Genomic DNA, 26,261 nt, shown 5'->3' with positions numbered 1-26,261 from the left:
CCAGATGTGCCCCCACAGAACCTCATCATTCATAACGAGCTGGGAAACTGGGGACCAGGCTCTCACTCCTGGCCTGACATTTATTCACTATGTGACCTCGGGCAAGGCTCTTCCACTCTCTGAGCCTCAGTTTCTTCATCCATAAAATAAGGGCAGAGGCAGACCAAACCATTTCCAAGGATTCTTACAGCTCCAGCAAACCGCATCCCATCCAAGACACTAATGCTGGCCTTAGGCACAGGACACATGGAGGAGAAACCCAGTCTTCAGGAAAATACTTAATTGGCTCATCTGGTTTCAGCATTTGCCTTAAAAGTACTGTTTAGAAAGAGCTGCAACCAATCATCATTGAGCACCTACTATGTGCTATCTCATTAAATACCTCTTTATAACCAGTCCCTAAGAAAATCGCCATAGTCCCCACATCGCAGATGACAGGTATGACAGTAGCCTATCCAGGACATGGACTGCATGGTCCCCAATGCTGGAAGTTAATCCCAATCTTCTGCTTCCCACCGGAGGGTCCTTGAGCAAATTATTGGATCCCTCCACGCCTCAGTTTCCTCATCTCTAAAATGGAGATAATGATAGCCCCCATCTCATGGGGCTGTTCAAAGCCTAAATGGAGCAGGCATGTGAAGCACAAAGGAACCACTCATAAATATTAACCATTACTACTGATAATTATCACACTGCCATCACTACCACTTCTACCAGAGACGAGAAAAAGGAGGTTCAGGGAAGATGTGTGAAAGGACACCATTCAAAACAACACAATCTTCTACATCTTAATCGAGAGTCCAGGGAGAGGCAAGGAGGGAGTAGCCTGGGGTCAGTGTTGAGGCAGGGTCACTATGCAACTATGGCCAGGCTGCCCGCCCTCCCTTAGCCCCAGGTTCTCCACTGGTAAGGTAGAGGCAGCAGCTCCCCAGATTGTAAGGATCTGCAGCACTTGCAAGGTGCCAGGGAGTGGAAGGCAGTGGATAAGTGTTCACTCCCTTGCCTTGCCCATAAGCCTCTTGTGAAATCTCCAAGATCATAGCTGTCTGCCCTTTCTCGAACTCAGTTCCTGCATTAGAATTCTCCAACGCTCAGACTTAATCGCCCAGTCAGCAGCAAAGGGCCTCACTAAGGGACTGAGTCTTCTCCTTATGGCTAAAGCGAAACCGCACTGCTGTAGCCCACAGCCTGGGGCCTGCAGCTCAAGGCCATATGAGGTCCTGGAATAGCCCAAGCATGTCCATACACAAACCTTGTGCAGGCAACCTTTCCTGCACCCATGCACAGCCACCACCCCGCCAAGCCCCACAGGCCTCTGTGTCAACCCCCATGAGGTGGTAACCACAGCAAAAGTAGTAATAATACCAACCATGAAACTTCCTCCCTTCTCTTCACAGTTCACAAAGCACTTTCATATATTGTCTGGGTAGGGAAGAGGCTGTGTTTTACTCATCGTTAGAAACCCATTGAATAATGCTAAGTATATAGTAAATACTCAGAAACAACGACTTGAATTATCTTTATAATGAGATTTTTAAAAATTGCCACTTACTCAGCATTCACTATTACTTACTCACTCTGCTGAGCATGGACCATACTCAACTCTCCTTGCATTTCATCCTCACAACCACCCCATGTGGTGGTAAGCTCACTTATCAATCCTGTCTTACAGAAGAGGAAAGTGAGGCTCAGAGAAGTTGAGCAACAGCCCAAGGTCATGACTAGAGAGTGACAGACCTGGGGTTTGAATCCTTGCTCTTATTACCTCCAGCTTTTTTCCTGGAAGAGGCAGCAAGGAGGAGGATGGGAGACTGTGAGTGGAGTCTGAAGAAGTAGATCAATAATGACACAATTTTATAGTTGGAAAAAGAAAAATCCTATTGTCTTCATGATACAAACTACAAAAAGCAAATATAAGCAAAATCACCTTGGCTGCAGGAACATGAGAGTCTCTGCTCTACTTTCTGTGGTCCCTCTGCATCTGTGTGGCTGTTTTAAGTGCACCCTCAGCTTCCAGATAGCCCGTAGCATGGAGCACCTTGGCTTCCTTCCTGCAGATCCGCCCACCTCAAACTTTCTAGCAGTTTCTTCTTCATCCTACCCACCATTGTGGGAGCTGAGGGGAACATCTTTTGGAAAAGGGCCCAGAGTTGTTAACTTCCTGTTTCCTTGGAGGTTTTATCTCCAGCAGCTGCCCCAGCCAAGAACTTAGAGTTTATGAGCAACTGCCTATGGGAAGGAGGCCGGCAAGGAGGGATGTGGTCAGTGCAACCCAGGCATAAGAGACGCTTCATTTCCCTCTTTTTCGTAAGAAAAAGATGAACAGCAAAATGAGGAAACCATTGGCATTGATACTCAGCCACAGGATTGGGGGTGATATGGAATGGTGGGGACTGTGGCCAACCAGAGCCCCCTGGAAGGAGATGGCAGCTGCTCAGTTCAAACACATGCCACTGTGTGGGCAGGCAAGTCCAGGGTTGCCAAATCTTACTTTCCAAGGGATGCCAGAATCAGATTTCTTTTTTCCACACGAAATCTCCTGATTTCTAAATGTTGTCAACGAATTCTTCCCCTCCCCGCCTTTTGAAAGTAAACACAGGAGTTGGACTTGGCCACAAGCCGCATGTTTCTAACCTCTGTACTGATCCTTGCAGTGCACAGCATGCTCACTCCCCAGATGTCCCCATGGTCCCCTCTAATTCCCAGCCCCTGTGCAGTAGGTGAGGCCGTGTCTCAGGTTCTGGCCAACAGCCTGTGAGTGGAAGAGCCACGTGTAACTCCCAGGCCATGGCAGTTAAAAGCTAGCCTCCTCCAGTTTCTCTTCCCTGGTGAGGCAGCAACCCTGGAGGCTGCATGGTACAGGTGGCACAGCAAGGCTGCAAGATGAAGCAGCTGCTCTTCCCTCCAGACTCCAGGTGAGGGAGAAATACACCCCTGAGATCTTGGGGTCTGTCAGTGGAGGCAGCCAGCATCACCTGCCCTCACACACACCTAGAACCCTGTCTTCATTACCAAAGAACCCTTGTAGTAGTTCAGCATTTCCCAGTTTTCAAAGCACTTTAACCCCCTTACCTTGTATAACTCTCAACTCAATAAGACAGACAGGGCAAGGCTTTATTATCTCATAGTCGCGTACACTGAGGCTCAGAAGATAAAACTGAACTGTCCTGAGGTGGGCGGCCAATAAGTGGTGAGGGTGGGTAGAGCTCACTCGTCCAGTGTTCCTCCCCGCTCCCAACTTAAGTGCTGGCCTCTGCAACATGAACTCCCTGTTACTCTCTGGGTCATCTGTGAGCTCGTACCTTCCCCTGCCACGGTTAGCTGCTTGAAGATCGACCTCTTACCTTTCCTGTAGACTTGGTCCCCTTCCAGATACAGAAGTAACAGATGGTCCAGGCTGCCAAGAGACACAAGGCCAGCTCCCAGCGAAGGTTCCCGATGTGCTCGATCCCGTCAGAGATGGCCAGGACCCGGTGCCTGCAGAAGGGAGGGTGGAGAGTCACTGGGGCTGGGGCTGGCCCATCTTCAGCAAAGCTAGTACTGCAGAGGAGCAGGGATGGGCCCATGTGCTCATTCACCCACGTCCACCGTGGGCCAAATGTCTCCTCTGGGGAGGACTTGGGGCCTCCAAGAGGAACAAGACCCAGCCCTCTGGACCTTGGATCATGAATTCACTCTCTGGGGGAAAAGATAGGCAAGTCTGCAGATGTAGTACAAGAACAGCGTGGAAAGGGCTCCGATGGAGGATGCACCCAGCCTACCTTGGAGTTCCCAGGAGATCATATTACCAGTCATAAACATCCTATGTTCCTCCCTGAAGGGAGCCCATACATCCTGCCCTGCCAAACTTGAGGGGGGCCATTGGACTTGCTTTGACCATTGCTTGGCCAACAGGTGTCATTTCAGATAGAAGCTTCCAGAAACTGGTGGCATGGTTCTCCATCGTCTCTTCTCCCTAACTCTCCTGTCATTATGGAAGCCTGTGTCAAGACAGAGCCTTGAAAAGCCTGAGTTCCTGAGTGACCACCTGCCACTGTGTCAGAGACATAGTCTGAGCAGGAAATAAACTTTGTTGCTTGAAGCTGCTGAGCTCTTTGGGGACATTTATTACTGCAGCATAACGCAACCTATCCTGACTGCTACAGCGGGTCAGGGAGAGCTTCCTGGAAGAAGTGATATGTGAGTCAAATTGTGAAAGATAAGTGGAATTTGGTCAGAAGAAGAAGGAAGTGGAGATGGTTTTAGGTGGAAGGAACAGCATGGCCAGAAGTAGAGGATGGTGTGCTTTGGGAACAGCAAGCTGGGGTGCAGGGATCAGAAGGAAAAAGCAGGAAAGGTAAACAGAGGCAGTAACACAGGGAGCCTTGACTATCATGCCAAAGTGTAGAGGCTTCCCAGAGGGCCCAGGCCACAGGACAGGGAGGACTCCGGGTGAGCTAAGCTAATGCCACTAGGCTCACTTCCCTCAGAACCCACCAGTTCTTCAGAGTTGACGCAGGCCTGGCTCTCAGAACCCACGCTTGGGGTTTGTGTTCCTTTAAAGTCAAACTCGCCACGCTCCATATTGTGCAGAACTATGGCACCAACACAAACCCCCTCTCCAAGCTTGTTCCACGAACCCCATTCTGGCTGCCAAACCAACCCCCATCAGACCATGCCAGTCGCTTCAGCACTCTGTGAACGTCCTTTGAGAAAGGAGCTCCCATCCCACCAAGCATGAAAGCCACCCTCAGTGTCTGTCTCCCTGGGAATCCGCTTGGGGCCTGATTCTGCATTAATTACTCAATGACACCAATTAGCACTCGTCTACAGGCTCCCTCCAGCCCCAGCCCCGCCAGAGAAATCAGGCAGGTCCCCAAACAAAATCAGACTGTGTGCAGCCATAGATTTACTCAAAAGGAAATCAGCTCTCACACCCATAGCCAGGAGAAGTGGGAACATCCACTTAAATACAATACACATTTACTGAGCACCTACTAGGCACCAGGCACTATGTTAGAGCCTAGGATAAAAAAAGGTAAGCATCATATGGCCCTTGCTCTCTACTAGGATAAGGTGGACCAAAAAAAGGTCCAAGTTATTTATGAAAGAAAGGAGGCAGCCATTTAATTATAATAACAACTGTCATTTTATTTGCTTCCTATGTCTTAGCAGTCTTTGGCTTTAATTCATTTTAAAACTACAGGCCTTATTAAATAAGGCCTTTAAGAGAATCTATGAGTATAACAGAATAGCATGTCCCAGAGCATGATCCCTGGGCACCTGCCAGAAATACAAAACTTTCTGCACCCCCACCAGACCCACTGGGTCCCAACCTTTGCAAAGTGGCTCCCAGGGAGCTGCACTTTGTGATTTCCCCAAGGAGTTCTCATACACAGTAAGGCTTGAGCACCACAGAAGTAGAGTTTCCTGGTAATGAAGGAGTGATCTACAAATGCCACCTGAATCATTTTTAAACTTGTGTTTTGGAGGGAAGGAGGAGAGAGGTTTGAGGGAGGAAGTCATGGATCCCTTGAGAAGTTACCGAAGGGATGGACTTTCTCCCCCAGAGAAACACACCGGCTCCCAAAATGCTGCAGGAATTTTAGGGTACCTACTGGCTCTCCTTTGCCCAGATTAAGAGCCCTGTGGGCTTACCCTGCCTTACACACGGCCACCAAAAGCATCCCCAATGCCCATCAGCTGGTGAACTATAAGGGACAACCCAGAGCTGGAAGGAATCTGGGCTGCTGCTGACGGAAACAGCCCAGGTGTACTCTGCACCAGCCCACTCCAGATGCTTAGCTTGTCACTGGAGGAACACACGAGGTCCCTACTGAGCCGGGGTGTATGCACGCGTATGCACATGCACACATGCACATACACACACACACACACACACACACACACACACACACAGACATGTGCCTTCTTGTTGAAGTAGTTGTTTTCTGAACCTGGGACCTGAAAACTGGAACCCACTTAGGGACAGAGGGAGAAAGCGGGACAGGCCCGCCAGGCACAAACTGGCTCAGATCCCCTCTCTTCTACAATGTGGATGCTGCAAACTTTTGAGTCATGCAGCCTGCTCCGGCACCCTCTCGCTTAATTGAACAATCTAATTCCCAGAATGGGAAGCAGATTACTAAAAGCTACGGAGGATGAATTGCTCTTTTGTTCCACCAGACACTATTTGAAAACATCCTCAAACTATTTTCCTTAGGTTTTACCAACGCTGACTTTAACTAGGAACAGACCTTTGGTTTCCAAAGGAAAGGGGGCTCAGGGGCCAGATTCTCAGCCTGCAGGGCAGTGGGGTTGTTTTGAAACCCACAAGGGCAGCCTTTGAGAGGATGGGGGCTGGGGCACTCAACTCCGGAGACTTGGAGAAGGCACAGCTCTTCCTGGGAAAAAGCTTTCTTAATGAGCCTCCCCCATGAAATGCTGGGACAGAAGAAAGGTCTGAATAAGGAAGAGTTTGCTGCCAACACCCTGGCCAAAAAAGACCCAGAGACAGACCTCCCCCAACACTGTTCAGGGAGCGGGAAATGCTGAAGCCTAGATGGGGCTCTGCAGAGGGATTCATTTACATAAGTAATATTTAGTGTGTACCTACTATGTGCCAGGACCTAAAGCAGATTCTTCATGAAGCACCCTTTTCAGGCCATAGTAGAGTATTTCTGGAGCTTTCCACCCAGAAGCTGCTCAAATCCCAGCCCTGCTCCTTACCAGCTGCTCCACCTCGGGGAAGCGGCATCACCTCTCTGAGTCTCAGCTTCCTCATCTGTAAAATGGGAATAATGATACCTACCTTCAATGGCTTTTCAAGTATGAATGCATCTAACCCTCCCCACAGTCCTTGAGATGAGCACAATTATCATCACCATTTCAATGACAGTGAACCTGAGGTGCACAGAGGCGAAGTAACTTGCCCAAACTCACATCCTCAGCAAGAAACAGAGCTTGGATTTGAGCCCAGGGATCCTGGCTCCAGAGCCCACACTTTCAGCCTTGATTCCTCCATAACCCTAACATCACCTGCCACTTTCCCTTCTTAACAAATTAAAGCTACGGTAAATGCATACCCCAAAGCTGCCTTACATGTCTCTGTGTACTAGGAGAGAGGATTGTACGGAACATGGCACTCACGCATTTAGTAATTTATTTAAACAATACTTACGAAAGCGTCATCAGTGTGCCAGACACAGAGCTAAGCCTGGGGGTCTTTAAAGAGCCCGTGGTCTAGTGGAGAAGACAGATAAGGAAATAGCAGCATGTGGAGAGGGTGGGCACAGAGAAAGGTGGGGGAAGCTCCCAGGCATAGCAGGAGACCCTTGTGCAGATCAGTATCAGAGTGTGGGGTTGGGGGTCCTGAAGGGTAGAAGGAAAGTTAGCAAAGAAGTGGGGGGCATATGCAGGAGAAAGGCCCCCAAAGGCAAAAGCCAGGAGGCTGGGGAGAACACCACGAGGCCAAAGAAGGGCATGGTGGGCTAGGTGAGTGCAGCTAGGGCTGGGTGAGAAGTAGGGTGAGGAGGCAGCCACATGGGGAGCAGGGGCTAGACTGTGAGCCTTGCTGAGAGGCCGTGGCTGCTTTCTGTGGATGACAGAAGCCTAGGGAAGTGGTCAACAGTGGTGAGTCCCCATCAGATGTGTGTTTTAGAACACTCTAGCTGCCATGGGAAGAATGAACGGTCAGGGTGGGGCAGAGGAGTCTGCCTCCATTTGAGCAAGCAATAGGGAAGGCAATAGTCCTGGAGAGGAATGGGTGACTGGAGAGCAGCAGAGGCACAAGGTGACTGGAGAGCAGCAGAGGCACAAGGTGACTGCCTGGGGCAGCCAGCAGCAGGAAGAGCCAGGGCTAGGCTGACACCAGGCTCACGGCATGGATCCTTGGATGGGTAGGGTGGGTCTTTCGCTGAGCAAGAGTGAAGTGGTGCTTGGAATAGAGGAAGAGATCATGGCCAATCATTCTTTCAGATAAGATGATCTGGAGGTGTTGGCAAGACACTCAGGTTGCTGCAATGCCCAGAGGCTACTGGGTCTCCGAATGCCACCCAGAAAAGACGTGCAGACAGGGGATTCATACTTGAGCCCTCAGCCTTTGGGGTATCCTGGGAGACCTGAAGAAGGGGGAAAGATGGGGCCTGCGACCAAGCCCCCACAACCCCAACATCTCAAGGCAGCAAAAGGAAGGGAGTAGCCCTTGGAGAAACCGGGAAGGAGTGTGCAGAAAGTCAGGGGAGCAACCCAAGGAGGGGTATCCTCAAGGCAGAGGGAGGGGCATCTCCAGCAGGCAAGTAGCCGACCTGCAACCACTGCAGGCCAGCCTAGTGAGACAGGGCAATGCCTGCAGGACTTGGGACCAGGAGTGGGGAGGTCAGGAGCCACTGTTTGGTCTTAGAGTAGACTGGGTCGGGGGCAGATAAGAGGTGAGACCATGAGCCACGTGGCTCCTTCAGGAAGTTTGGCTCTGATGAGTTATGGAGAGGTGGTGGCAACTAAAGGGGCCACAGGGTACACGGGTTGTTTGATCCACATTTGTTTTGTTGTCAGGTTGGTGTAACTGGGCTAGTTCACCCGAAAGAGATGGAAGGAGGGAGAAATTTCAGAAACAGGAGGGAATGGGGGATAAGAGAGGAGGAAAAGAAGTGAAGGCCCTTACGATGGTGGCAGGGACAGAATCCACAGGTGGAGGTGTTAGGCCATCCAGGCATGGAGATGTCCTTTCTACTTGACAGGAGGGAAGGAGTGGGGGAACCAAGAGGGTAGCTCAAAAGGAAACTACATCCTTCCTTATTAAGAGACTTGGAGGAAGGAGCGGAACTGGGAGGAGATGGCAGTGATGAGAACTGTGCTCGGCACAACCTGACACCCTCCCCCATCTCGCTTCATTCAGTCCTCATGGCAACACCACCGCCAGGGCATGATTATACCCATTTCATGGATGAGGAAGCTCAGGGAGGTGAAGCAACTTGCCCAAATTGATATATATACATATTTTGAGACAGAGTCTCACTCTATAGCCCAGGCTGGGGTGCAGTGGTACAATCTCAGCTCGCTGCAACCTCCACCTCCTGGGTTCAAGTGATTCTCCTGCCTCAGCCTCCTGAGTAGCTAGGACTACAGGTGCCTGCCACCAAGCCTGGCTAATTTTTGTATTTTTAATAAAGACAGGGTTTCACCATATTGGCCAGGCTGGTCTTGAACTCCTGACCTCAAGTGATCCTCCTATCCTGGCTTCCCAAAGTGCTGAGATTACAAGTGTGAGCCAACCATGCCCTGCCCCCAAATTGAGAGTTGAAACCAAGTTCTTCTGATGCTGACACTCCCCACTGCTGCACCAGAAAGTGAGCCCAAGGTTGGGAGGGTGTCTCTCACTCAGGCCTTCTCCTGTGCCTGATGGTCGAAGGACAGTGGCTGGAATCCCACACATGTTCCCTCTGGGCAGCTCACACACAGCTGCTGAGTCTGGAGAGAAGGAAACAGTCTCCCACCTGAAGCTTCCGGCTCCCAGCACAAGGGCTGGTTTGCCCAGAGAGCAGAGCTGGAGCAGAACTCCCTCCAGCCTGGCACCCAGGAGGGCCATGTGGGAATAGGTCCCAGCCCAGCCTGGGGTGGCCTCATCTTCATGTCGTGCACGGAGCCGGCAAACAGATCACCTTTCTTTAACCTGCCACTGAGGAAAGTGCTGCCAGGGCCCTGGAGACCGCCCTAAAAGCTGGCGCTGAGGGGCTGAGCTATAAATAGCCCTGCTGGTCTCCCAAAGCAACAAGCACACAAACCAAAAAAGGCCCATCACCAAAACAAATGTGCTTTCCTGGCCCCCGCCAGGGGAGCTGGCCGCTGCCTTGGGGAGTCTGCTCTCACTTCTCCAGGAAGAAAGAAGTACAGTCCCCTGCACTCTCCACATTTATGGGGGGACTCCGACAGAGTCCACGGCAGGGGCCCCTAAACCAAGCCAGGGACTCAGCCAGGCCTCCTCTGCAGGAATTTCAGGCCTCTACATCACACACTCATTCAGTCCATGCTACAGTGATGAATAAGCAGGCTGTTCCACCCTCAGGGAACTTACGGTCTAGGGGTATAAGGGTATCAACAAGGACCGTTACAGCTTGCATTTCTCACCTGCTCACCACGCCACATGTAAAATCTGATCTGACCTTCTCTGCATCTTCTCAGGTGAGGACAGCTATTATTTCCACTCTACAGATAAGGAAACTGTGGCTCAGGCAGGTGACATGCCCAGAAAGTGGGGACAGATCTTGAAGCCATATCTGTTCAATGTCAGAGGCAGAGCTCAGAACCACTGCCCTGTCTTGGGAAAGATGGGGAATTGTGTGATTATGAGTGTCAGTGGAGCCAGTACCCTGGGGAGCCAGGGAGTGCAATCAGGGACCGACATAGGCCTAAGGGGTCTGGAGCTACCTCTCCAATTCCCTCTGTCCCTGCAAAATCCTACTCTTTGGCCACACACCAGTCTCCATCAGTCCCCAAACATCCTGCACTTCCTCACATTGCAGAATTCACTCCTGTGATTCCCTCGGCTGGGAACATCCTTCCCAATTCTCCCCAGTTATCTATATTCTAACCATCCTTCAAGCACCAGCTCAAATAACACTAAGCCTCACAAGTGCTTCCTTGGTCCCCACCCCAACCCCAGGGCCAGCCCCTCCTGCCACCCAGGCTAAGCAAGTGAGCACCTCACTGTGTACCAGGGACTCCCAGGCCAGAGCTCAGCAAGCTTTTTCTGTAAAGGGCAAGGGAGTAAATTCCTTCAGTCTCGCAAGGCATACTGTCTCTGTCCCAACTATTCTCTATTCCTGCAGGGTGAAAGCAACCACAGGTCATTTGTAAATGAATGGGTGTGGCTTTCTTCCAATAAAACTTTATTTACAAAAACAGGCAGCAGCTGGGATTTGGCCAGTAGTTTGCTGACCCTTGTCCTAGGCTAATGCTTCCCAAAGAACACTAATCCTCCAATGTCCTGAGTTCCCAGGTCACACTGGGCTCTCATTTGAGAAAATACTGAACCCTAGACTTCCTTAGAGATGTTCAATGCTTAGTAGAATACGAAAGGGTCTGAGAAGTCCTGAAACAAATACATTTGTACAGCTTTATCTAACTCCATGTTTCTCAAATTTATTGAGAAGTGTTCCTCATTGAAATGGAAATTAAAACCACAAGAAATACCACTTCACACCTACTAGGATAGCTATAATCAAAAAGTCAGACAATAACAAATGTTGGTGAAGATGTGGAGAAATGGAACCCTCGTATATTACTGGTGGGAATGCAAAATAGTTCAGCCACTTTGGAAAGCAATTTGGCACTTTCTTAAAAAGTTAAACACAAAACTCAGCAATTTCTCTCCTGAATATAAGCCCAAGAGAATAAACATATGTTCAAACAAAAATATGTGCACAAATGTTCATGGCAGCATTATTCGTAATAGCCCAAGGTAGAAACAACCCAAATGTCCATCAACTGATGAACAGATACACAAAATATGGTCTACCCATGCAACAGTATTTTATATAGCTACAAAAGCAATGAAGTACTGATTCATGCTACAACATAGATAAAGCTTAAAAGTGTTATGCTACATGAAAGAAGCCAATCACGAAAGACCATAAGTTGTATGGTTCCATTTATATGCAATGTCTAAACAAGGCAAATTCACAGAGATAAAAAAAAATAGCTGAGTGTTGCTTGGAGGTGGGAATGGAGATTAATGGTGAATGGGCAGAGAGCTCTTATTTGGAGGATATAAATGTTCTAAACTTGTATTGTGGTGATGGCTTCACACCTGGTAAATTTACTCAAAACTGTACATTTAAAAGGAGTGCACTTTATGGCATGTAAACTACAATAAACTTTCTAAAAAGTTAAGAAGGAAGGGCTCCCCCCTCCCAACCCTGTTCCTGCTTTTCCAAGGCAATACTTCCTAACATCCTGCAGAACACACACTTGGGAAGACGTGTCAGGCGCTTTTGTGTAGTTATCTTGTACACCATTGTTCAGAGGAAACTCAGGCTCCACAGAAATAGCTACCTTGTCCGAGATCACAAAACCGGTAGGTGGCAAAGCCTGGTCTTGAACCTGTCTCTTGATCCCAAGTTTAATGCCTGTGCTGCCCCTCTGTGGCTGGAGGGTGAGACTGAGGGCGGCAGGAGGGAGTGTGGGGAGGAGAGTGAATCTAAAAGTGGGGACTTTCCAGAGGAGCAGGCACTCAGGGAAATGCCTCAAAACTTAGGCCTCACCGGGAGAAGTGAACAGAGGTCCTGCAGGTCAGGAGGCAAAGTGCATAAGGGAAAGGTGAGAGACGGAGGAACTGCCGCAGCTGTGAAGAATCCATCACGGGTTCATAACGCAGCCATTCTCTCTCGCAGAACGTGGATCCCACGTGGTGGGAAGGGCCTCCCCCACCCCACGGCTGGGGTCCAGGCCCTCAGATTCCTGCCCATTACTCCTCCTCCCAGGACTCAAGCAGCTTAAAAATGCTGCCCAGGTCACGGCTGCCCTACAGGTTCCCCACATGTGCCCGAGGGGAAGCAAATCTGCATCAAGGAGCAGCCGGAAGCTCAGGCAAAGCTGGCCCACCTGTGCCCTGGCCCCTCCGAGGTGGTCTGCATTAAGGATTGCAAGAAGCCACTGTGTGTCGCGGACGGGTGGTGGCCAGGATAGGCGCGAAAGCATCAGGAGCAGCCCTGCACAAGGAGTTCGGAGTGGGGAGTGGGGGTCTGGTCCCAGCCTGGGTGCATCCCACTAGGAGACCGCAGGTGGTCACCTGTTTTTGGAATGTCACTTCATCCACCTCAGCTCTAAAATGGAAGTGAGGTTGGGAGGTCTGTGGAAGGGGAATGGATTGTGAGGAGCTACCGCTGACCAGCAATGTCACACTGTCCACAGCCCACTTCATGCCAACTGCACCTTTAAGTGCTGTCTATTTACACCCATTCTACAGAGGAGGAAACTCGAGCTTCGGCATTACCTGCTCAGGGTCCCAATTCCTAAGTGAAAAGGTCAGGTTGCCCCAGCTCTGGTGCTTCTCCCCCATCCTGCATGTCTTCCATCTGCCCCTTAGTGAGAAGAGCGCAAAGCACAAGCAAGGGATGTGTGTGTTTGGGTGTGCATGTGCGACCCTGGAGAGTTATATACTTCCTCATTGTTTTATTAAAAACAACCTGGTCGAGTTATTCTGCTCCTGACGGGTCCTGACTCTAAAGCCACTTCCTAAAGAAACCTTCTGAAACCCAGGAAGGACCCAACTCACAGGGCTTACATTGTTGTTGCTGGATGCTGAAGGCTTCTGTGAAGCCATTTCTCATGAGTTTCTTCCTTCATCCCTTCCTCCCTTTACCTATGAAATATATTCCCCATCTGCTGAAAAAAAACAAAACAAAACAAAACAAAACTTACTTCCAGAGCCTGAGTCCACAGGGCTGCAGAGAGGCAGCACACAGCAGTCCAACTCTGCACCTGGGATAAAGCAGGCAGCTGACCACATTTCACACACAGGAAGAAGCCTGGAACGGCAGAGAGATGCAGATGGCTGGGTTTCAGACCAGCTCAGGCTCTGGCCCACCATGAGAGGCACTTTGGTCAGGTCCCTTAATCTCTCATGCCCTCAGAATCCCCTGTGTGAGATGAGAACTCATATACTGATACCACATCATCTATCCCCTGGGTGGATGGGTTAAATGAGGTCATGTGCTTAGAGGGCCCTGTGCAGGGCCAGGGTATACAGTAGGTGCTTAGTAACCAAATGTGACTTCCTTTTCTCTACTGCACCCAACAGGATGTAGAAAGAACCTCAGACAAAACTCTTGCAGTTCAGTAAGTTGCTGCTTCCTGTTCTATACTGTAAGACATCCAATGTGAAAAATACAAATACCCGTCTGGCTAATTTTATACACAAATATGTTTACTGTAATGATCAAGAACTCATAATAACAGGAGACCACAGCTATTCAGTATTTATTAAGCCCAGTTACTACTAGTAGTGCTATAACAACAATTATTCCCATTTTGCAGACAAAGACAGTGAATTGCAGAGAGATTTAAGCAACAAGCCCAAGACTAACAAGTGGAAGCAGCAGGATTTAAATTCTTACTGTTGGCCCCAAAGCCCAGGTCTCTAGGTCCCCACACCACACCACAGCATGGCACTTTTAAATAGCATTTCAACAACCGTGCATACAAGCAGAACCTTGATCCTCGGCTGAAGGGCTTTCAGTATAGTATTCGGATGGCATCATCACCAGAAGCATTAACTGGTCCATCTGGGAAGGTGTTCTGGGCAAGGAGCCATCCCTGGCATTGATGGCTTAGGGCAAATAGACCTTGGGTTCTCCCTCGGGCCTCCACCCCTTACACTTAATTGGCAGTGGGCCAGGCATGGTGGCTCATGCCTGTAATCCCAGCACTTTGGGAGGCCAAGGTGGGTGGATTACCTGAGGTCAGGAGTTTGAGACCAGCCTGGCCAACATGGTGAAACCCCATCTCTACTAAAAATACAAAAATTAGCTGGGTGTGGTGGCGAGCACCTGTAATCCTAGCTACTTGGGAGGTTGAGGTGGGAGAACTGGTTGAACCCAGGAGGTGGAGGCTGCAGTGAGCTGAGATTGTACCATTGCACTCCAGCCTGGGCGACAAGAGCGAAACTCTGTCTCAAAAAAAAAAAAAATTAATTGGCAATGGAGAAGTGCTTCTTGGTGCCTGGCAGATGGGGGTCCTGGCTCTTGCTTCAGGGATGGCCACCAGGGTGGGTCTGGCTGGGGACAAGGGAGTGGAACTGCAGACTTTGGCATGCCCCTTCCTACTTCAGCAGCTTGGAAACCCAAATCCTGTTGTGTGCTGTATTTTCTTCTTTTACTTAAACCTACTTCCTACATTTTCTACAAAAAAGGACACAGATCACTTTTGCACTAAAGAAATCGAGTGTTCACTGGAAAACCTGCTTCTATGAAAGGGAACTGACGGAAGAGGAGAATTAAATTTCTGAACCTGGGAACTTGTATGCTTTGACAGACAGGACAAAAAGGAGAGTAACAGGAGTGGTACTAAGAGTACAGGGAAATACTGGCAGGAGGAGACTCAATTGTGAACAGAGTTCTCTCTTAGAGAGCAGGGCTGGGGAGACATATTTATAGGTTATATTTAATCTGACGTACAAACATATCCCATTTATATGCCTATTGTGTTTTCATTGCTTACAACAATAATCACCATTTTTAACATCAGTTAAATATTCAACAATTAGAAAAAGAAGGTCACAACACCCTATTAGAGCAACAAAGTGTTGATCTGGGTTTGCTTTGGTGAATTGGCGAATCTCATGAGAGTGCTGCATGTGGCCCAAGCCCCTACTCAGCACAAGTCTGGTGTGTGTCCTCAATGGGACCTCCTCCTGCTCCCCCAAACCCTAATCAAGGATCCCCAGCGCCTCCCTGGTGGGGAGGAGTAACAATGGCCCTCTCCTTGAGAGAAGAGATCCTCTGTGGGGCAGCTGGTGGGTGGGTTTGCAGGGCACCAGGGCTGCTCAGGGCCACTAGGAGCCAAGAGGCTGGCTTTGGGTTCTGGGAAACCCCTCAGCGTTTCCAAAATTATGTTTAGTTAATGGTAGAATTGAATTTTTTTCTTCTGCCTACATTACAGGCATTAGTTCATTTAAATAATTAAATGAACTAATATCAAGACAAATGACTTGATAACTAAATAAATACATAAAGATTAACAAGGTGGAAGCTTCTACTAGCTTCTTCTCAACATCTGCCTGCAAACTCTCCTTTGTGTTAAAATCTTCCATTCACTGGAAGGAAACAGTAAATGATGAACCATTCAGAAAGCAAGCTTCATTTCACTTTTCAGGGCTAGATATTTCTACGGGCCTATAGGTGCATATAGCAGAAAGAAAGAACTACTAGTTTCTTCACAATGTCTGCCTACAGACTACTGTAAATGGGATTCGTTACACAAACAGGAGGGTTCATTATGACACATAACAGCTTATTCACTAACCCCGTGGCTCCTATTTTTTAAATTATGAAATAATCATGCTCCTAGTTTTAATTGTTTCTAATTTAAATAATACAAAAAAGTACAAAGCAAAAAGTAAGCCTCTCTCTCTATAACCTCACTTACCCCCGAGTCCCACTCCTGGGTAATCTGTTAATAGTTTCTGTGTATTCTGCCAGACATGGTTTATGGTTATAAAGGCATATACAACACATATATTACATACGATATCATATACAACATTCTACAGCTCACCTTTTTCACTTACTGTTAGCTTTTCTGGGTCAACACATTTTCTGCCTCATTCTTTTTTAGCAGTTGTATAATTTATCTAATCCATATCATATTTAAGAATATTTTACATGTCCTTTCTAACTATCACATGCAGTGCTGCTGAGGACATGTTCAGGTTCTGTGTAACTAGTGAGGTCATATCGCAAAATAAACTTTCAGAAGTAGGATTTGGGGACAAAACTTATGTGCAGCCCCAGTGCCACGGGTTATTGCTAAATTGGCTTCTGTTGCTGTTGTTTAGAAAAAAAAATGGGGACTTGAGAGTTCAGGCAGATTAAGAGCTGCTCATCTGCCTGCATCAGAACAAGTTCACTGAGGACATGTGAGATTAGAAGACCTCACAGCAAGTGGGAGGCTGTGGAGGAATTAATACATCAGGGAGACCATTCTCTTATTCCCTTCAGTGTATTCTATGGCCAAGCATGGCAAGAGTGCTTCCACCCTGTCTTTCCCAACAGTGCAGGGCACCACCACCCAGCTTCCACCTCCGGAGGAAGGAGCCTTAGGTTACTGCACCTGGACCACATCCAGGACCTCCACCTGCAGCCTGGGGAGGCTGCCTTATCCCCAGGCCTGATCGCACAACTCTAGGGATAGAACATTTGCAGGCATCCCACAGAATCACTGCAAACCCTTTAGAAAGGTACAGAGGCCCTTCATGCTCTTCTCCAGGCTCTTTGACTGCCTTGCCATTCTCCAAACAGCCTCCCACTATGGGGTCACCACCCCCGCTGCTCCCTCGGCCCTGTAGCTCCTGGGACCTCCACATGGCTTGCTCCCTCACTTCTCTCAGTTCCCTTGCTGACATGCCACCTCCTCAGAGAGGCCCTCCCTGACCCTTGAACACTTTCTGCCCCCTAACCCTGCTGACTTTTTCTTCAGGAAACGGATCTCAACTTAATCCAATATTTTCTGCTTATTTGGTTGTTGGTGCTCTCAGCTCCATAAGGATGAGTCTTTGTTTTGTTCATGTTGCATTCCAGAACCTACAATGAGACCTGCCATATAGTAGGTGCTCAATAAAGACCTGTGAGTGCATAGATGCTCTGGCCCCTGCCTGCTCTTCAGTAAAGTCTCCCCTTAGCCCCTAGGATCTAAATGCAGTAGCATTGTGGGTAAAATCTATAAGCTGCAACACACAACTTCAGGTCTCTGTGCTCTTGCTTTTTTTATTCTCTCCACCTGGTATGTCATTTACTCACTCCATGGCCAACTGCACGAACTTCTATTTATCCTTCAAAACCCAGCTAAAGTATCACCAACTCCATGTAGCCTTCCCCAAAGTCCAGGTATCCAGGGTTCCCCAGCCTCACTCTGCAAGCATCCTACAGATATATCTGTTACCTCGTAATTCAAAAACTCTTTTTGTTTTTTTTTTCCTACTTCCCAGCTTCCCCTGCTGGGCTGTGTGCTTCTTCATGGAGAGCCAGTGTCCCACCACTCATCTTTCTGGCTACTTATAAGATGCCCAGCACCCAGTATTTACTAAGAAAAATGTCAAAAGAACAATTAAGTGAAGAAAAAAATGCACTAAGAAAGCTCACCATGCCTACTGTGAGGGGGAAACAAGGCCTTGCTTGATGAGCCTTCTCTAAAGAATCTTAAAAAGAATCCACATAGACTTGCAGAGATCTGGATAAAGTCTCCTGTGTAAAAACAGCTACTATTTATTAGCACTTACCACATGCTAGGAGCTTTGTAAGCATCATCTCATTCCATGCTCTTGGCAAGCCTAAGGGGTGGGTACGTTTACCATACATCATCCCATATTCAGAGGAGCAGGCAGAGGCTCTTCAGGTTGCCCAGGGTCACACACTTGACAGGAGGAAGGGGCAGCTGCTTAAACTGGGCTCTAGAACTTGCCGCTAACATCTACACTTTAGCCACGGGGTGATGTGTTGGGGGTATGGTGGGGCCAGGTAATCCAAACTAGCAGAACTGGATGTTGCTACACAGCATGCAGTGCTGACCTAGGAAAGGGTCCCAAGGGCACTTCTGATGCTGAATCAGGAGGCATGAAGGCTACTGTAGGCAAACAGAGCAACTGTGCACAGGCCTTGGCAGCTTGGGCCCAACCATGACTCTGTACCTGTAGAGATGAGGCTGGAAGGGACCCTGAGCCTCCAGTAGCCAGAACTAACACAGGCACCCCACTTATGACCCATCAAAGTTCTCAGAATGTGTTATTTCATTTAATCCTCACAGCAGCCTGGAGAGGTTGGTAAGGCAAGGAACAGGGTTAACCCCATTTCACATATGGGAGAAGCAATTGCAAAAAATCTTCTTACACATTAAAACCTTTCCAAAGAGCTTAAGATGGGCTGGGCTTCCTACAGGAGAAGTCTTATTCAATTCTCTTCTCAGCCTTGCAGGTGGGTGTTCAGGTGGGTGTTATCATTTCCAATTTACAGATGTGGACACTGAGCTCCAAGGGGGTAAGAAATATTCATTCATTCATTCAGTCTTCCATTCACTCATTTCAACAAATATTTATTGAGCACCTAGAATGTGCTGGCAAGACAATAATGAACAAAACAGACATCGTCCTTGCCAGCATGGAACTTAAATTCTGATGGAGAAAGAGAGAATAATCAAATAAATATACAAGGATTTCAGATAAGAACTATTAAGAAAGAGTGATGGGGCATTAATAAAGAGTGATGGGGTTGAGAGGGACTGGGGTGTGGATTCCATGGGCATGGTCAAGGAGGGCTCCCCATATGACACTGACATTTGAATTAAGACTCAATGATAAGAAGGAGCCAGACACACAGGATCTGGTGAGAAATCTTCTAGCAAAAGGAAAAGCAAAAGCCAAGAGACTGACCCTGGGACAAGGCCCGTACATCTAAAGGACAGAAAGAAGGCCAGTGTGGAGGAGGGTAATGTGCAGAGGGGAAGATAGGCCTGGGAGAGAGGCAGGGAGTCACCCCAGTCCCACAGAAAGAACCAACCTTCACTCTAGTTCCTCTGATCCCAAATCTCATGTCCAAAGAAAATCAATTAAAACATTCACGTGACTCAAAAATAAACACTAAAAACAAAACTCCTCCAGTGAAGATAAACCAGAAAAACAAGGCCTCATCCTTCTGAATAAATAGAACTGAATACCCTTAGAGCTTAATTTGGGCCCGGCACACAATATGTGCTCAACATGTGCTTTTTGAATGGACACCGTGCAAAAACAGTTTTGATTGTATACACAACAAGAATGGAGTTGCTCCCCAAACCCTGGACTAATGGGACTTGCGGGCCTGAGAAAGGGAAGTGAAGATGAATCAATGTCCGTCTGATGCCACAATATTGGTTATGCACTTAATAGCATTCAATCCCACCAGAGGGTACAGGCTCAAAATTTAGAACTGCAGACACATTTAGATAAATGCACGGATGCCAGATGCATAATGGGTTACTAAGGGAAACGAGGATGGCCTAATTTTGAAGTCTGACATTAGGAAGACAAGCAGCCCTGGCCTTGTAGGACCCCCATAAGAGTCAGAATCCAGGACTGATGTAGGGCCTGAACTTCTCTCGTGGGCTAAGCCAGCAATTTTAATTACATCTGAAAAGGGAATTGACACTTCAAGATGGGGAGTGGGCAGGCCAGGTGCCCATGGCCAAGGCAAAGCCATGGCCAGATGCAGGCAGAGAAGTAGTGCCTTGTAGATGATTTTAAGGTAATCTGTGGGCTTGTCTCAACTCTGCTTCTAGAGACTAGAACCTCATCTTCCATCTTTACTTCCCCTAAATAAGACACCGTGTTTTTCTTATGTGTACCAGGAGCTCAGATGTTTGTCAAATGAATGAACTATAATAGCAGACAGCCTAGGCAGTCTACTTTGACTGAGCAATGTGGCCCTGACTGAAGTCCCTGGAGTTGGAGGCAGTGTGAAAAGGACAACAGGAGCCCACCAAACCAGTCACACAAGGAAACAACAAAGAGAGATGAAGGAATGTTTTTGAGGAAGCTTGATCCAATACTTGAAGAGTACTGTCACACAGAAAAGGAATTAGGTATGCTCTGTCAAAGCCCCAGAAATCAACTTTTGGCTGAATTTAAGGAAGAACTTATTCCTAGCAAAATGTTTCCCAGACTGCATTTAGTGGAATGCTACCATTCACAGTGGAGTACACTGGGGCAGGGGCAGAGAGAGGGAAGGGATTCTAATTTATTCCATAGGAAAATAAGTTTGGAAATTTGGGTTCAGCAAAGGTAAATGGATATTCTCACTGAAGGACATAGCTTTCATCCATTCTCAAACTTATGTGGCTCAAAAGCTTTTCATAGGATGATATGAACATCTCACACAATCTCTATATTCTAATCTCAGCTCAGGGGCAAAGAGGAATTAGAGGTGTCTGACAAAAGCATAATTGTATGAAGGAGTGTGTGTCCCACTAGTATTTGAGTACTTTTAGGATACAGGATTCAACACCACATGGATGATACAGACAGAGATGCAATCTGAATAGAAAACTAGAACCATGGGTTCATTTGCCCATGAACTTTCATCTTGACTAACCAAGTAGCTGGCAGGATGGTCTATACCGATGAGGATGCACACAAACTGCCCTTGCCTGCCCTTGGTGTCCAAATGAATGGATAATATGGAAATTGCAAAGGGATCCTGGAATTAATCAGTGCTGTTGGGTGAGAGGCTTAATGACAGCAGGTGTTCTTGCCAGAGCCCACTTTGACTCTTCTCATATAGTATTTTCTAGGACATATTGCCTGCCTGTCTGCCTTCTTCATCCATCCATCTAGTTTATAAATATTAACTGAGGGCCTTCCATAGCCTGGCAATGATAAGTAAAACCAGACAAGGTTCTGCTTCATGACTGTCTATTGGGGAATACAGACAATGAACAAATACATTATACAAATAATGATTTAATTAAGGTTTTCCATATATGTTACAAAGGAAATGAGTGGTGCAAAAACAACAGTAACTAACACAGAGACCTTGTCCAGTCTGGAGTTTCAGAGTGAATTCTCTAAAGGTGAAAGAAACTGTTCTGCAGACCCCCAAATGTGCAGGTCCAATACAAGTCTCTGACATTCTTCCAGGAAACCTCAACCCAATGGGACTGGGAAAGACCACACAGGCCCACCCAGCACAGAAGTCTCCTTTCAAGCACATATCTAACAGATGCTCTATTTGAGATTATGATTCAGTAGGCCTGGGGTAGGTAACCAGGTGATTAAAATGCTGCTACTCTGTAGACCACATTTAAGTAGCACTACTCTATAAGGCAATTTAAAAGACATAAACAAATGGAGAACTAGCTATACCATGTCCATAGACAGGTTCAATCATAAAGATGTCAAATTTTCTCAAACTAACCTATGAGTTCAATAGACTTTTAATCAAAATTCCCACACAGTTATTTTGTTTTTTTATTGCTATTCTTGTTTAATTCAGCAAACTGATTCTGAAATTCATTTAAAAGACTAAAACAATTTTGGAAAAGAACAAAGTGGGAGACTTGCCTTACAGGCTCAAGGCTTACAATAAAACTATAGGTGTGGTATGGGCACAGAGATAGACAAAGAGACCAATGGAACAGAACAGAGAGCCCAAACACAGACTTGTGCTTAAAGGAAATTATGTATAGAAGATGGCATTATAAATCAGAAAAGAATGAATGATCAGTAAGTCCTGCTGGGAAAATAGGTTATTTATATATTAAAACCTGGATTTCTACCTAATACAACATTAAAAACATTAAATTCCAGATGGATTATATTCCTAAATATGAAAAAAAAAACTGTAAAACTCTTAGAAGAAAATATGGAAAATTTTTTCAACTTTGGGGTAGGGAAATATATCTTAAATAAGACACCAACGGTGCAAACCCAAAAGAAAAATCGACAAATTCGACTTCAATAAAATGGAAACTTCTGTACACCATAAATAAGAAAAGCCACACACTGGGAAAAGATAATATCTAGAACGTATTAACAATTTCTATCTGTAAGAAAAGACAAACTATCCAAATAGAAACGAATGTAAACCTGAAGTTCACAGGTACAGAAATCAACTAGCAAAAAACAGACAAAACAAAACATGAAAAGGTGCTTAACCTTACAAGTAATTAGAGAAATGTGAATTTAAAATAGTAAGTTATCATTTAATGTCCATTACACTGGCAAAACAAAAACTGAACAGACCAAGTGCTGTCCAAAATGTGAAGCTGCAGAAATTCTCACAAACTCTTGTTTGGAGTGTAAATTAGATTAATTTTTTTTTTTTTTTTTGAGACAGTCTCGCTCTGTCACCCAGGCTGGAGTGCAGTGGCGCCGATCTCGGCTCACTGCAACTTTCGCCTTCCAGGTTCAAGTGATTCTCCTGCTTCAACCTCCTGAGTAGATGAGATTACAGGCATGAACCACCACCCAGTTAATTTTTGTATTTTTAGTAAAGACAGGGTTTCACCATGTTGGCCAGGCTGGTCTCAAACTCCTGACCTCAGGTGATCCGCCCACCTCGGCCTCCCAAAGTGCTGGGATTACAGGTGTGAGCCACCATGCCTGGCCTAGATTAATTTCTTTCTAAAGTAATTTTACGTTATATGATAAAACTGACAACGCATGTATGCTACAACCCAGCAATTCCACTCAAGGAAGCACAGACTAGACATTCACTCAGTGTGCTTAATCATAGTGAGAAATGGGCAACAGCCTAAATGCCCATCAAGAGGACCAAGAGGACCTGGATAAATACAACACAGGCCATTCATACAATGAAATACTCTGATAGAAAAATGAAAGAACCAAAGCTACATGTACCAATATGGATACATCTAAGAACCAATATTGAGCAAAGAAATAAAGTTGTTATAAAAAATGTAAATAATGGATGCCAGTAACACAAATTTGAAAAATATGCAAGAAAGACGTAGGTGCTATTTGGGGCATATATATATGAAAAGTATAAAGATTTATATGAGAGTGGTAAATCTAAATTCAGCATAATGACCTCTAGAGAAGGCAGGAGACGAATGGTATCTGGGAAAAAAACAAAAATCACTCATAAACCACTGCCCCACCACACACACATATACTACTATTAATCACCATCAGAGTAAGGGAGGCTTCTTCAATGAAGCCAGGACTTTTTAGATTGAAAAGCTCCAGAAAGCATTTAGTCCAGCCTTTGACCCATACAGGAAACTTCTCTCCAATACCTGGGGCAAGGGATCCTTCTACCTTTAAAACAAACTTGCAAGTCAGGGCCACTGTGTATGGTTATACAGGTCGTGCACCACACAATTCTGGAATGTATATTTCATAATGTAAATTATGGCCCCTTGGGTTGTTCAGTGTGCAATGTACACAACCACACATAGCAGCCCTGTAAGGGTCACAGATCCTTTGGAACTCTGATAAAACTATGCCAATTTCTGGGAAAATGCCCATCCACACAAGTACTACTTATAATTTCAGTGGATTCAGACACACCCCCAACAATGATTGGCAACCCTATACTGGTCAACTTCCAGGGATGGGTGCTCACAACCTTCTGAAGTGCTTCCAGATAATGCTATGCTGTGAGACCAAGTTCTTCCCTACGCACATTTGAAACCTGCCTCTTTATAATCTCTATCCATTATGGTTGATCTCCTTCTTTTCCATATGACACTTCAGCTACTGAAAGAAAGCTAACCCATCCCCTCTAGAGACTTATGCTTTCCAGGCTAAATACACTCTTGACTTAGCTTATTGCAAACAGGCTGCATCTCCTCTTTTGCTCAAAATGAATTTTTAAACTGTCTATCCTTTCACCAAGCACTTCCTGCCCTAATAACCCACATGCATGCTGACATGTTATCAAAGAACAAGAAAACATTTCTCTCAGCTGCCCCTTTGGGAAACCTCTGAAGATCTGCACTCTTGCTTCCGAAGCTGTCGAATGCTCACAGAAGCCAGGAAGTGCCAGGCTGGAAGAAGGATCAGGCTTTTTCCAGGAATAGGGGCAAGACCAACTGAGCAGAACCAGGACAGAGCCCCCACAGGCCAAGGGAGACAAGTTCTTCTCCACTTACTCCCAAAACTCCATGACAGGGGAGGTGGCATTCTGCAGAGACACATGGCTGTAGTTGCTCACATTCAGTTTCTGGAACTCCACACAATTCTCTACAGTGGAAACAAGACAAGAAATAGAAGAAAATTAATCTCCATGAAAGCTGAATCCTGAAAAACATTCAGAGCTGATGCGCAACTAGGCATTTTCATCTAGCCACTCCAAGTAAACATGCGTCAAAGGGCAGTGGGGAAAATCAATACTTTACAAATAGTTAAGAGGCTTGGACTGATTAGAAGAGGAGGAAAGGTTTATGGGGCAGGGGGCCTTCTCTCTCCCATTCCTAACCAACACTCCCTATCAAACTGTCTCCTCTACCCTTGTTCCCAAATCTTCTTTTATTTTTTCCACTTCCCTGCCTAAGTCCCACCAGTAGCATTTATCTGTCTGGCTGAAGGGCTGTAGTGGGATACAGGGACTAAAGGAATGGATTGTCCATGGTGACCTTGGGGCAGTAATGCAGCTGAGACTCAGTTTTACTTTATGTGAAAAGGGGCTAATGCCACAGCTGTCTCATCAAGACGTGATGATTGGAGGAAATGGTGTGAATCAACATATGTCAAGAATCCCTGGTTTCTTCATCATTCCCTCACTCGATCCAGTCAATCAGAAAGGACTTACTGAATACCTCTTCTTATTTCACGAAATTTGATGTCCCAGGGAGATTTAATCTCAAGTAAAAGCAACCTAGTGTTCATCCTTCAAGGCCCAGTGCCCCTGGGCCTTAACCCCATCTCCAGGAGGCCTTCCCCAACCTCCCTCCCCTGAAATCTAAGAAAGCAAGAATTCAAAGGCCCTCCAAGCAATCACCTTCTCCAACTCCCTTTATTTTGAGGAAGAAGAATCTAAGGTTCAGAAACAGGCAAGGGACCCCCACCTATACCCTCTTCCTCCTCTATAAAGTCACTGGCCAGCGTGGATAGAACTGTAATAAACTCCAGCCAGGGCTCCCTCTACTTTGCCACGGGTATTGCCCAGAAAAGTCCACTACCATGGGACCCATGTCCCTCTGTTTAAAGACACCTGGGGCACCAGACCATGAGCTCCCCAAGGGCAAGCCCTCCTGTATCCATTCACCTCAGAGGCCCCTGCACCCCACACCATGGCCAGCACCCCACACCATGGCCAGCACGGAGCAGGAGCCCGGAAGGCTTCACTCTTGCATGTCTTCCATCTCACATATGTACGAACGTTCCAAACCACATCTGTAATCTCTGCAGGCAGGAATCACCTCCTATGTGCGATGTTTCACACATTGCAAGTGTTCACACACCTTTAGAGAAAGGGGATTGCAAACCAGTTGAAGAAAGAGGTTTGCAGTCCACTGGGGAAAATCCAGATTGTCTGCCTGCTTCTTGCTCCTCTTGGCAAGTGCCAACTATGTTCTGAAAGGAGGTGGTCTGGGGGTCCTCAGTCAGGCTTGAGAGGAGCCTGGAAACCTGAAATTGTCAGCAAGATTTCTGAATGTGTCCTGTGCCTTTTTCTGGAGAGAGGAGACCTTGACTTCTATCGAATTCCCTAAAATAGGATTTCTCAATTATTTTTTCTTCCTAGAGTTAAAAAAAAATTTCTTGGACACCCAAGTTGACCAGTTATTTTTATTAAAATATTTAACCATGTACAAATAAACAATGAGTTATAAAGTCTTTGTGATTATAGTATTCATACAATTATAAACGTCAAATTAAATTTATAAATTAAATACCAACTATACTACAGAACCAACACAATTTAAAGTGATAACAGAAAATGGATGCATAGGATAATGCTATTTGGTAAAATTATATTGCTTTCCCAACAGAAAAATGAAATTGACATGTAAGAAGCAGAATCTGTTGAGTTCAGGTGGTTTATTCCTCCATGCACTATTTGAGATTTGATTACCGA

General features: G+C 46.6%; 1 protein-coding gene across 2 annotated transcripts in view; it reads right to left on the bottom strand.

The window, feature by feature from the left end:
• SLC6A11 (solute carrier family 6 member 11) overlaps positions 1–26,261 on the bottom strand; it is a 124,842-nt gene that overhangs the window by 93,315 nt on the left and 5,266 nt on the right. For both annotated transcript variants that reach the window (XM_001152123.8, XM_054680373.2), the window contains exons 4-5: positions 24,337–24,427; positions 3,345–3,477 (exon numbers count right to left, since the gene is read on the bottom strand). In XM_001152123.8, coding sequence (XP_001152123.4) covers positions 3,345–3,477; positions 24,337–24,427 — 224 coding nt within the window. The remainder of the gene's footprint in view (positions 1–3,344; positions 3,478–24,336; positions 24,428–26,261) is intronic.

Source organism: Pan troglodytes, chromosome 2, assembly GCF_028858775.2.
Source record: "Pan troglodytes isolate AG18354 chromosome 2, NHGRI_mPanTro3-v2.0_pri, whole genome shotgun sequence".
NCBI lineage: Eukaryota > Metazoa > Chordata > Mammalia > Primates > Hominidae > Pan > Pan troglodytes.
The sequence above is the reverse complement of the archived record's forward strand: the minus strand, read 5'-3'. Positions and strand labels throughout refer to the sequence as shown.